At 41.4% G+C, this 12,487-nt stretch overlaps 2 protein-coding genes across 12 annotated transcripts in view; one reads left to right on the top strand and one right to left on the bottom strand.

Annotated features, from left to right (window-relative positions):
- Positions 1-8,628, top strand: part of apba1 (amyloid beta precursor protein binding family A member 1) — a 130,152-nt gene extending 121,524 nt beyond the window's left edge. For all 11 annotated transcript variants that reach the window (XM_062971977.1, XM_062971975.1, XM_062971979.1 and 8 more), the window contains one exon: positions 4,118-8,628. In XM_062971977.1, coding sequence (XP_062828047.1) covers positions 4,118-4,189 — 72 coding nt within the window. In that variant the 3' untranslated portion in view covers positions 4,190-8,628. The remainder of the gene's footprint in view (positions 1-4,117) is intronic.
- Positions 1,131-12,487, bottom strand: part of entrep1 (endosomal transmembrane epsin interactor 1) — a 48,936-nt gene continuing 37,579 nt past the window's right edge. Inside the window, exon 11 of the mRNA XM_016991024.2 lies at positions 1,131-11,919. Within this exon, the coding sequence (XP_016846513.2) occupies positions 11,716-11,919 (204 nt within the window). The 3' untranslated portion in view covers positions 1,131-11,715. The remainder of the gene's footprint in view (positions 11,920-12,487) is intronic.

Below are 12,487 nucleotides of genomic sequence, written 5' to 3'. Positions count from 1 at the left end.
CATTCTACACAATATCTACTAGTTACCTGGTGAATTTTTCCATGGACAGTGATTGGAATTCAGATCTCCTCAATTCAATAATGTATTGCCTATACCAAGTATATTAAAGTGGACTACAAAGCCCCAGCTGGCTCAAACTATTCCTGCCATACCATCACCTGCACCAGTTCCTTTTTTGTTATTGTATAAGGATTTTTTATTGATGGAGAGAAGAAAGTACTGCAAGTATAAGGAAGAAGAGCCAGGGAGAGGAGGAATGAATGGCCAAAGATAAACAACAACTAGCCCCATGGTGAGGATTGCACTTAAATGTAGTCCCAAATCCCTAAAGACTAACATAAGTGTACACACCATGATGACTCCCATTTGGTGGATCTGTTAACATCTGGGTTGTCGAAGGCTTTCATGGCCGGGATCACAGGGTTGTATGTCTTTCGGGCTGTGTGGCCATGTGCCAGAAGTATTCTCTCCTGATGTTTTGCCCACATCTATGGCAGGCATCCTCAGAGGTTGTGAGGTATGGATAAACTAAGTAAGGAAAGGAAAGAATATATATCTGTGTAGAGTCCAGGGTGTGGCAAGAGTCCTTTGTCACTGGAAAGCCAGCATTAATGTTTCAGTTAATCACCAGATTTTGTTCATTTTCAACAGAAAGGAAGAAACCATGAAAATGAACAAAATCTGGCTACCAGTATTAAAAACTCTAAAATCAAAACAGTAGATGGGAACCAACACTCTGAGGGCAGAGGGCAGCTAATGACTGAACAAAGGATGCCCCCAGGCAAGAGATAAAACCTTTCCAATGCTAATTAGGGTGATTAACTGAAACATTAATGCTGGCTTCCCAGTGACAAAGGACTCTTGCCACACCCTGGACTCTACACAGATATATATTCTTTCCTTTCCTTACTTAGTTTATCCATACCTCACAACCTCTGAGGATGCCTGCCATAGATGTGGGCGAAATGTCAGGAGAGAATACTTCTGGAACATGGCCACACAGCCCGAAAGACATACAACAACCCTGTTAACATCTGTTAACAACTTGGTTAAACTCCCAAGTTCAGTCCTAGTGAATGTGACAGTCTTTGCAGAGATGTGAAAATATTAATGTCAGCTGATAATAATAATAATAATAATAATAATTTTATTCTTATATCCCGCCCCATCTCCCCGGAGGGACTCGGGGCGGCTTACATGGGGCCATGCCCAGACACGACAGCACAAATCAGATAAAACATTAAACCGAGCAGTAAAACTTCAACATGATTAAAAACAGTCATAAAAGTCAATATACACAATAATATTAAGATCCCGATTTGGGTCAAAAGATCCAGGCCAAGGTGCAAAGTAATATCAAGTTATCAGGGAGGGATAATTATGCAGCAGGTGTAATACTTAAAGTGCTGAATGAATCCTAAAAACAATCCAGAGGGTCTACTGCTTAATAGGTAAATAACATGATCCCACAAGGATCAGTCAACGAAGGCCTTCTGGAATAGCCAAGTTTTCAGGCTCTTCCTGAATGAGAGTAGGGTAGGGGCCTGCCTAATCTCCCTGGGGAGCGAGTTCCACAGCCGGGGGGCCACGGCGGAGAAGGCCCTCTCCCTCGTCCCCACCAACCGCAACTGCGAAGTTGGTGGAAGCGAGAGGAGGGCCTCCCCCGACGAGCGAAGAGGTCGTGCGGGTTCATAGGGGGAAATGCGGTCTCGAAGGTAGGTGGGTCCCAAACCGTTAAGGGCTTTGTAGGTGATAACCTGCACCTTGAATTGGGCTCGGAAAATAAATGGCAGCCAGTGGAGCTCTTTAAACAGCGGCGTTGAGCGCGTCCTGTAATCTGCCCCAGTTAGAAACCTGGCTGCCGATCGTTGTACTAGTTGTAGTTTCCGAGCCGTCTTCAAAGGCAGCCCCACGTAGAGCGCATTGCAGTAATCCAGTCTAGAGGTAACTAAGGCGTGGACCACCATGGTCAGATCTGACTTCTCGAGGTATGGTCGCAGCTGGCGCACAAGTTTTAGTTGTGCAAAGGCCCTCCCAGCCACGGCCGACACCTGGGCCTCAAGTGTCAGCGCAGTGTCCAGGAGGACCCCCAAGCTGCGGACCTGCGCCTTCAGGGGGAGTGCAACCCCGTCAAGCACAGGTTGCCACCCAATACCCCGATCAGACGTACGACTGACCTGGAGGACCTCTGTCTTGTCAGGATTGAGCCTCAGCTTGTTCGCCCTCATCCAGGCCAATACAGCGGCCAGACACTGGTCCAGTATCCGAGGGGCTTCCTTGGAATTAGGTGGAAAGGAGTAGTAGAGTTGGGTGTCATCCGCGTAGAGATGGCACCGCACTCCAAAACTCCGGATGACCTCACCCAGCGGTTTCATGTAGATATTAAAAAGCATGGGGGACAAAATGGAACCTTGCGGGACCCCACAGGTCAATGGCCAGGGGTCCGAGCAGGTGTCCCCCAGCTTCACCAACTGGGAACGGCCCTCTAGGAAGGACTGGAGCCACTGCAGAACACATCCTTACGACACTTTTGTAGAAAATCCTCCCTAATGTCTGAGTTAAGTTCATGTGAGTGAAACTCTGCTCATAAGACATTCCTACTGGAGGAAGTTCTTTATGGCAAAAACAATTTCCTGTGCCCTTCAGTTCCCTGTATTGTCCTTTCTATGAATCACTGAACCATTTCAACCACTCTGGTAGGTTGGTACATTTGGCAGGAGAGTTTTTCTTTATCCCTGTTTTAAACTAATGTGTGTACAGGTTTAACATGAGGAGGTTTCAGAGGGTGGTTGCCCATTGTGTGCTGAGCTATTACAGAATTGGTCAGTTGCAACTTGGGTTTTCTCTTTCAAATCTTTTTTGTTTCCTTTTGTTTGTATACTGTGTGCTAGAGGGAAATAGGGTTATGTGTGTCTTAGGTTAAAATACTGATGATGGGGTTGGTCTGTTATATGGCAGTTAGAAATGCATAACCTAAAATGACTATTATGGATTTACGGTCTCTGCATGCATGGGCACTAGTTTAGGAGCGATGTAGGGACCATGAAAGTCTATCACTACCCACTTTTTGGGTAGAAGCTGCTGTTATCAATGGGGGTTAGTTACCCTGTTGATTAGGAAGTAGATGGCTGCTATCCTCACTAGAAGGATCTGCAGTGCCAAGAAGAGTTGTTATAAGTATCTCCTTCTCTATTGCATTGGAGATCACTTATGAGAGGGACTGGAAATAGAAATGAGCCTCTTCCCAAATAACGGGAACAGATCCTTGTTGAACACAGCAGCTGCTTCCCCATAAATGGGGTTGGGGACGCTGGGCCAGAATTTAATGTGTAGCACTGTAACAACTGTGCTTCTACATTTATACTTCCTATACAGGATTCTGGCTTGGTTTACGATCTGTTGGGTTTTTTAACCCTGTAGCAAACTTGGGTTTTCTTAAATATTTGATGTGTATTAGTAGGCTATTCCAGCAACATTTGTGTCATGCAGTGTTTCATATGTGCCATGCTTCCACATTGGGCACTCTGCATAGCACTCTATAAGTTGCTCTCTCCCGCCAATACAAGTTTCAAACCCCAGAGAAGTTGCCATGACCATTGGCTGGGGAGAAAGGAGGCAAATAGGAGGAAGAGAGATAAGGTTGCTCTCTTGAACCCCCAACAACTCATTTGAGAGCCAGGATAGCAACTTAATCCCTCTGCAGAACCTCACCTGGATCAAGTGTTGCCTGATTCTCTCTCCTGTTGACACACCTCCTCTAAATGATGATGGCAGCAACCCAGAAGTTGGAAAGCTGTCTTGGTGGTGATTGGATGTCGGCCTTCTTGAATATCTCCTTGCATAATGTCCCCACAAAAAGGCATGCATGCATGTGCATAACCTGGAGTTATGCACGTGTATACGTCACCAACAGGATTTCAACCATTGTTTATCTTTTGCTACTATATTTGTTTTTTCTGCATTGTCAGCCATTTTGACTCCCTTTTTGGTGGGAAAGCGGGGCACAACTAGCAGGTGGAGAAGGTGCTCTATTTGTGGAAAGGCAGTACATTTTTTGTTGGTATTTTGCAAAACCCACCAGGGAAGCCCTAAATTGAGTCTTCTTTCCTTCTTCCAGATTCACATGAAGACCATGCCTGCTGCCATGTACAGACTCTTGACTGCACAGGAACAGCCAGTTTACATCTGAAGCTTACACAGCTGTGCATGGACATTTCTCTCCTCATTAATTGTGGTGTTTTCGTGTGCTGCGTTTTGGTGTCTGCAGCAACATTTCTCTTGCTCTGTTTTCTTACCTTTTCTCATTCTGCTGGGTACAAGATGACATTTTTGGTTGCACCTTTTTACTACTAAAGTTTATGTAATTGTTCACAGAACTGAAAATAACTACAATTTAACACACACACACACACGTGTACACACACACTTGTTTGAACAAGATCATCCTTTTATGCTACTATGTCATTTAAGAGAAAAAACACAAGTATGCTGAATGAATATACATTTAAAGCCTGGATTTTTTTTACCATATAGGAAAAATGATAAAATAACATTCTTATGTGATTAACAAGATATTGGCAGGTTTATCTTATGTTGCAAGAGCTAGAAGTAGTCAATGTATGTATAAAGAAGGCAATCCGATAGTAATTCATATTTTATGTGAACTCTGCTCCCCTAATATTGTTCAGCACCTATCTTTTGGGAGAGTGTTTGTGAAAAGGGTTTGTTCATTTCACGCAGAAAAACTTCTAGAACTAAAAATGTCTATGGGAGATGTGCTTTCGGGCTTTTGCTCCTTGGGATCTAAGTGTTTCTTTCTCTTTTCCCAAGCCCTTTGAGTGCAGCATGATTTTTTGCAAATGGCTTTTCTATTCCCTTGTTTCTTTCTAAAACTGAGTGATGAGAAAATTCTAAATATTGAATAGAAAAATCTGGGGGGTGGGAAAGGAATGCAGTCAGATCTTAACTTCAGTTTTTAAAAATGTTGCGTGTGTATGTGTATGTGAGCTAATAAGCTGTCACATTTGAAAACTGTGTGCTTGATATTCATTACTTTTTACAAGTGTGCATACAGTTCTAGGTTGTTCTGTTGTTCTGAGCCAATTTACTTATAACATATCTTTGGTCCAAAATTTTGTATTTAATTTTTTTTAAAGACAGATTTTTTTACATTTTGGACCACGTTAGAATGGTGGAAGGTATAAATTTAATTTATTTTGTAATATACAAATATATATATAAATATATATATATAAATATATGTAAAGTTATTCCCACAACGGGATGTTAAGAGAGTAGATTCACTTACTGCAGGTATTTGTGCAATGAAAGAGTATTCCAAAACATTTTGGTTATGGTATTTAAAATCTAGGAGGTCAGTTGACTGTAATATTTGTAGTAAAATTATTTGGCAAAAACACACAAAGTATAGGTCCTGTGGCACCTTAAACACTTATACTTTTATCATGGCATAACCTTTTGGGGTTCTGGCTCATAAGAGATTCTCTCACAACACACCACTTCTTGATCTTTAAGGTGTCTAAAATATTGTTTTGGTTGGTTTTGCCGTGACAAACCAACACAGCCACACTTCTAGAATCTGTCTAATATTTGTTTGTGGGGTAGGAAAATAGGAAAATTGAATAATCAGGGCAACACTGGTTTAGCAGGGGTAGGGGCTGGGTGTTTGCATGTTGCATGGCCGTGCGTTTTGCACACATGTTGCATAGATGTGTAATGGCATACTCCTTGGGATTCAGTACCCTGCATGGGTGTTAGATGTGAATGCATGTGGATCCCACTCCTTAAAGCAAACACAGAAGCTCTGGGAGGCAAGAAACTAGTATTGTAATACAACCTTGAGTCGTTTCTGGTAACTACGATACAAGCAAACTGTGTTGGAGGAGGGCATGAGATTGTAGGATCCTGACCCCATAAGGCACTGCCAGAAATGATTTTGCAATGTATTTAAATAGTGATAGGACAGGAGTGTCAATTCCCTTTCTTCATTCACAAAAGACTTGTATACATCGTCACAATATATTTATCAAATAGTTTTAGAAGAGAAATATACAGTAGGAAAAAAAACCAGGACATCTCAAACAGGCAATTTGCAATCCAGTCCTTAGGTACTCCAGACCACATCGAAAGCAAGTGGATTAACTCTGCAAAGGATTGGACTGTACATGTTCACATGTGTCTCTTAAGGTTTGATTCATGGAAGTGTTTAGCTTTGCTGAAGTACAATAGGCATGAACCTAATCAACAAGCAAACCAGAAGAGGCCCAAATGCTACATCGTGCTGGGAGATGCAGCTTCTCTGATAGGCAACATCATCAGAGGGCTACTGAGTACACCTCCATCTCATAGCCACTGGTCAGCTGTGGCCTTGGCCGAATCCAGTTGAGCTTATGGATGAAGGGAAGAAGGAGCAGTCTCCACCCCCTTGGTGCCTCTTTGCAGCCAATCCATGGCTGGAGACAAAACAATGCCCAGGATCCTTCTGGCTACTTGCTGCACAGTGGGATAGATTAGGCCTGCAGAAGACAGAATTGGCTACCTCCACAAGGTCCAAACATGGCTCCATTTGCTTTCAGCACTTGAATTTGTGGAGATTTTAAGTTCAGCACTTACTAACATTATCTACTTGATGCACAGATGTGCAGTGATAGCAAAAGGAACAAAAAGTGATTTCGTAATGCACCTGCCCTGCCTCAGGCACGGTTCTCAAGGTGTTAACAAATGGCTTTAAAGTGTTACGTGTCTGTCTCATTTCTAGCTAGACTAAGGCCAGTAGTCCCTTTGGAATCCCTTTAGTTTAGGGCAGTTTTGAGAGCTGTTATCTGATCCTAGGTTAGTATTAATAGTCTGCCCCTAATCTGAGGTTCTTGATTAATTGGAGAGTTTATCATGATCGACGCCTGTTTCACAAAAGATCACATAAATAATCCACCCATCTTCCCATACTTGTGTAAGATTCAGTGTAGATATTATATGTACAATATATAATGCATACAACACACAGTACAATATATTCCACCATTTCTCGCTAACAGCCGCAACTAATCCCGCAGCTCTTCCTCCCCCCCCCTTTTGTTCCTATTTTTACTCATTCCAATTTTCTTCACACAATCAAGGACATCATTCTTGCTTTCTACGCACACTTTTTTGTGTGCAACTAGCAAAAGCAGAGCAGCTTTTCCACAAATGGCCTCTAAGAAGGCGCAAATATTTCGAAATCTAGATTTACTTCTACTTCAGATTTGCCCAAGAGGCTTCATTTAAGCACACCATGATAACAGGATACAAGAGAGTGTTAGAGAGACAGGAATTATTTGTGGGAGAAACTCCACCAGTGTCTTAACCTCTCCTGGTTTGTCCTGCTTGCTCAAGAATGGTGCAAGGTCACGTTATTTGTGTTATAATTGTAGTCCTTCCTCAGCATACACACTTTTGGCCTCAATTTAAGAGGAAGGGACAGCCAACAGGAATAAGCTTGTGCTAATTCCAGATTTGACCATCATGTCTAGGGTTTACAGTCTGAACTACAGCTTCTCCAAGTTCTGGTTGATTTTCGTGATTGCAAAAATGGGAGAAACTGCTGGCACAAACCCAGAAATCATGGCAATATTTGTGTGTCCAAATCTTACAAACATTTCTCTGTATATTTACATTGGCTGCTTGCACTAAGGGTGATCTTTCTTGTGAATGGATTTCCAGAGTAGACTTGATTTTGTATATCCAACTCTAGGCTTCCCAAGAACAAAGAAGGAAATTGGATAATACAAACTGAACAATAATGCAATTGTTTAAATACTGATGTCCTGAGCAGCTTTTTAAGGAAGCTTTACATTCTTTTATGGGATGAAAGGAACAATTTGTTTTACATACTTCCAGTTTTGCAAAAATCCAACAAGGATTATAGTTGCCTACTTGTATGTTTTAATAATGCTACCATGTTTACAAAAAGGTTGTTTTGCCTCTTAACTTACAATTTTGTCCCTATGGTTGTGTCTCAACTGTATTATGATTTGCCGTATTTTTGGGGATTTTCCAAGTGCTGAGCTTTTGAGGAAAGGAAGGGGAGTTCTTTATACTTCCAGGAATAAAAAGAGATCTTTGGCTGAAGTTGGCAAGTGTGTGTGTGTATGTGTATGTGTGCGTATGTGTGTGTATATATATACATATATATAGGGGAAAAGAGACAGCACAGTACTAAAGAATATGAAATTGTACTATTGTTCTGTAAAGAAGGTGAATAGAAATTATTGAAAAGCGTCAGAAGTATAGTATTGTATCTGTAACAATATTGTTCTTTGTAAACATTAAACTTGATGAGCTCTATATATAAATATATATATACATATATATATAAAACTGAGAGCCTGGAATGTTGATACTGCACACCTACTGAATGTAATTTTTCAGACTTTTGTCACAGGACTCTTCCCCCTTCTCTAATACAACAGCAGTGCTTTGGGGGATGTTTTTTACTCTATTTTTGTTGGCCTCTGTTTTGTTGTGATGTATTTCCGTGTGCTACATTCCTTTATTTAACAGAGTGCTAATGTCTGTAAAATTTACAACAATAAAACAAAACCAGACATACCAAAAAAGGCATTACATATAGCCAAGACGTTGTTAATATTGATTTATGAATATTTCCTTCCCTTTGAGCTACTTCAGTGCTGCAAAACGCCATAAACTTAACTTCCATATTGCCTGGAGTGTTTCTTAGCGTGTTTCTACATAGTCCTAAAACCTGCGCCAAAGCATGTTAAAATAACCTGATTTGGCGCAGGTTCTTGTCCTGATTTAACCACCCAAACCCTGGGCTTTCGGGGAGGGGGGCTGGCTACATGCCATCCCAATTGAAATCGGGATGGCATGAAGCCACCCCAAAGCCCTCCATCAACCCCCTAAAACTTACGACAAAGGTCCCTGGCCACCATAAATCCTCTCCTCACATCCTGGCATGAGAAAATGATGCCTGAGGAGAAAAATCCCTTCTTGCCTGCCCCATCTCCTCACACGTTATTTTCTCATGCCAGGAGGATGCGAGGAGAGGATTTGTGGTGTCCAGGGACCTTTGTCGTAAGTTTTAGGGGAATTTTGTCTGTGGAGAAGGCGTAGGCACTCTCCTGCACCTTTGGGCTCTGGTAGCCCAAATGGTGTGGGGTGGCTATGGGGACTGACTCCCAGAGTTGTGGAAGGTGACCCCGGAAGTCAGTCCCCACGGGTCCAATAACCCATCAGACCAGAGCCTGTCAGGAAGTCCCCAATCTAATGAGGTATTTGTTTTAAACCTTGGTTTATTCCAAATTACTTTGTGTTTACCAAAGGCATAGTTTGGATGCCTCCAATAAAAACCGAGACAGATCCTGCATTTTGGCCTTGTTTGGATGGACCCTCAGTATAGCTCTCCCACCTTTTCAGGAAGCTGACATTCATTTACCTTGTGTTTTAGCCATATAGTATTGCCTGGAATTGAATGTTGAGGTTTTGGATGTGTAACCTCAAGGTATATGTCCATAAATGCAGATTTGAAAGCAGGAAGAGTAAAACTGTCATAGTCCATTTATAATTTCAACAGATTTGAACCATATGAACAATTCTTCTGACAGAAGAATCCCTGATACAATTAGCACCTGAGTGGCAATATAATAATGACCATTACAGAATTACTTAGAATGCTCTTGCCTTCATCTAAAAGTAGATTTCATGGAATTAAATTATTTTTATTCTCAACTCTTCTTTTTTAAAAAAAATATGTAAAGCTTAATTCCTCATAGTGCTAAACCTTTTTTTTTCTTCTCCCTTTCTTGAGGAGACATTTTTAAATTTTGGCATATCATTTTCTCTCTGTTCAAGTTCTGTTCTGTTTGTTCTGTTCTGTAAATAGACAGCTAAATTATGAGGATGGCCACAAAAAGAGGAAAACAAAAAGCTTGCAAAAGTTGTTGCAGCGCCTGCTGTCACTGAAGGACAAGAAACACCCTTTCATAACAGTCAAAGCAACAAAAAACATGGGAAAGTTACTTCTAACTCAAACATTTAAATGAAGTATCTTTATTTTTGCGAATAGAAAATATTCATCATAGGGAGGTCATAGCAGATTTTAAAGGCTGAAAAACTGTAGTTTGGTGAGGCAGCAGCATTCTTTGGCAACAGTTCCCAATACTCTATAGCACTGAATTATGGCAGTTAAAGTGGTATGAAACTGCATTATTTCTACAATAGGCTTGCACAACCTATGGCCCTCCAGGTGCTTTGGACTTCGGCTCCCAGAATTCTTGACCATTGCACAAGCTGGCTAAGGCTTCTGGGAGTTGGAGTCCCACACACCTGGAGGGCCACAGGTTGTTAAGGCCTGTTCTACAGTGTAGATCAGTCGTTCCCAGCCTCTGGGCCTCCAGGTGTTTTGAACTTCAACTCCCAGAAATCCCAGCCAGTTTACCAGCTGTTAGGAAGTGTGGGAGCTGAAGCCCAAAACACCTGGAGACCCAAAGGTTGGGAACCACTGGTGTACATGCAAATTAACTTGATATTTCTGTGAACAAACCAACAGATTACTGGAAAATGTTGCTCCTATGAAATCGCCTTTTCGACCCTCAGTTTTGAAACCAATAATGCTCTGATTCCCAAACAACAATGTCTGACACAAGAATGCAAGTGTTCATGTATGAAGAAACAATTAAGTATACTGCAAAATCTGGGAAAAATTTTCCAGGGCTTCCATATTGGCCATTCAAATGCTTTTAGGAGAAGACTAATTCTGGAGCAAGTGTGCACTAGAAGCAGCTGTGCTCTGGCAAGCATTCATGCTTGCATTCAGTATAAGGGCAGCTTTCCTCTTTGATACAGAGCATCAAATGATGTGGCTCTGCAGGTTTTGGAGCAGGTGAGAATGACAATGACCCGGGCCTCAAGCAATACCTTTAACTTCAGTTCCTTTTAGAAAATGGACACGTTTTATTATTTTATATTATTTTATTTATATCCTGCCTTGTTCCCAGCACAAGACCCAAAGGAACAGCTGACTGTTCATGCAGCACCTTACCAAAAATGATAACTGGGCTTGTCACAAGTCTGAAGGGCACACTCCCTGTTTATTTCATACTAAAAAAAATCCTTTCTGAGAAAATGACACTATGCGGTTATCCAACTGAATAGCTGGGCCTCGGGATGTGCTTTGATAGCTAAAGAGCATAAAGTCCCATTGAAATCAAGAGAAGCAATGGTCTCTGCAGTAGGAGGGAAGGGAAAAATTCTTTAATTTCCATTAAGCCGCTAGATAACAGCTAACTCATCTTTATAGCTTTTGAAAGACAAAGCATAAGGCAGGTCTTACAATTATCACAAGTGAAGCCACAGGCATCAGAGGCATAAAGCACTTACTCAATACATCATAAACGTAAGTAGAAAGAATGAGTTTCCTTCCTAAGCATCAGTGTACATATAATGTCCTTCCATCCCAAAACTAAAAGTGCTCTTCAAATATACTAATTGCACCTGAACATCCTTATTTTTAACGACAATGTTGCATCAGAATATGTCGAGGTGTTCATAGGGGTAACATCTCACAAGAAAGTCCTCAAGTATTCTTTTCAAAAGCAGCAATAAGGAAGAAAGATACCTGAATTAATGATTTACCCATTAACTTGGCTTCCACAAAGTGGTTTTTCTTACTGAGTTCATGGCATCTTGTACAGCATTTCACAGCACCGTTTCCCGGACAACTCCAATAAGGCTGTGAGGCCGTTCAGACTCTGATCTCTGAGTTCTCCTCTCTAATAGTCGGGTTTCTGCTGTCGTAAAAGTACTCACGTCTCCACAGCTCTCCAAATGCAGGAGTCCAGGGTGCCTTCTAAAAGGCAGTGTGTGTGCTCTTGATGTAGATGGATGAGCAGGGGTCATTACCTTCACAGAGAAAAGGGGAAATTAACAATAACACACCCTATTCATTTCCTTAGGACATTTTCCAAATCTTTTTTTATATAATAAAGAGAAGCTATTGGTTTTATAAAGCACATTTAAAGATAACACCTAAAACTCGCAAATATATTTAAGCTGAATGTAAATTAAGGTACTGAACCCTTCTGAACATCTGTACTAGCATATGTATGTCCTCAGTGTTGCCTCGATAGGCATTTTCTGAACATAGGATTCTGTGAAAAACTGAATTATTATCTGTGTTTTGTCATCTTAAGGACTCCTTTCTCCCTTTTCCAGCTTGCTTCCATCCTGAGAATACCACTGATATGTCTCAATGGCAATGTTCTGGGTCTCTCTGGTGACATTCTAGCCCTCTTTCATTTTTCATCTCTCCCTCTGTTGTAGGCAGGCTTTCAAGCTATAAAACATCTCCTCGTGGTTGCATCTGAACATACATACATACCTATTCCTTTATTCTGTAGGCCCTACCACCATTAAGCCACTAGTTTGTTGTTTTTAGTTGAAACCCCACCAGCATTTTAAACTGGATCAT

Source organism: Anolis carolinensis, chromosome 2, assembly GCF_035594765.1.
Source record: "Anolis carolinensis isolate JA03-04 chromosome 2, rAnoCar3.1.pri, whole genome shotgun sequence".
NCBI lineage: Eukaryota > Metazoa > Chordata > Lepidosauria > Squamata > Dactyloidae > Anolis > Anolis carolinensis.
Note: the sequence above shows the minus strand (reverse complement) of the source record. Positions and strands in the feature narration are given on the sequence as shown.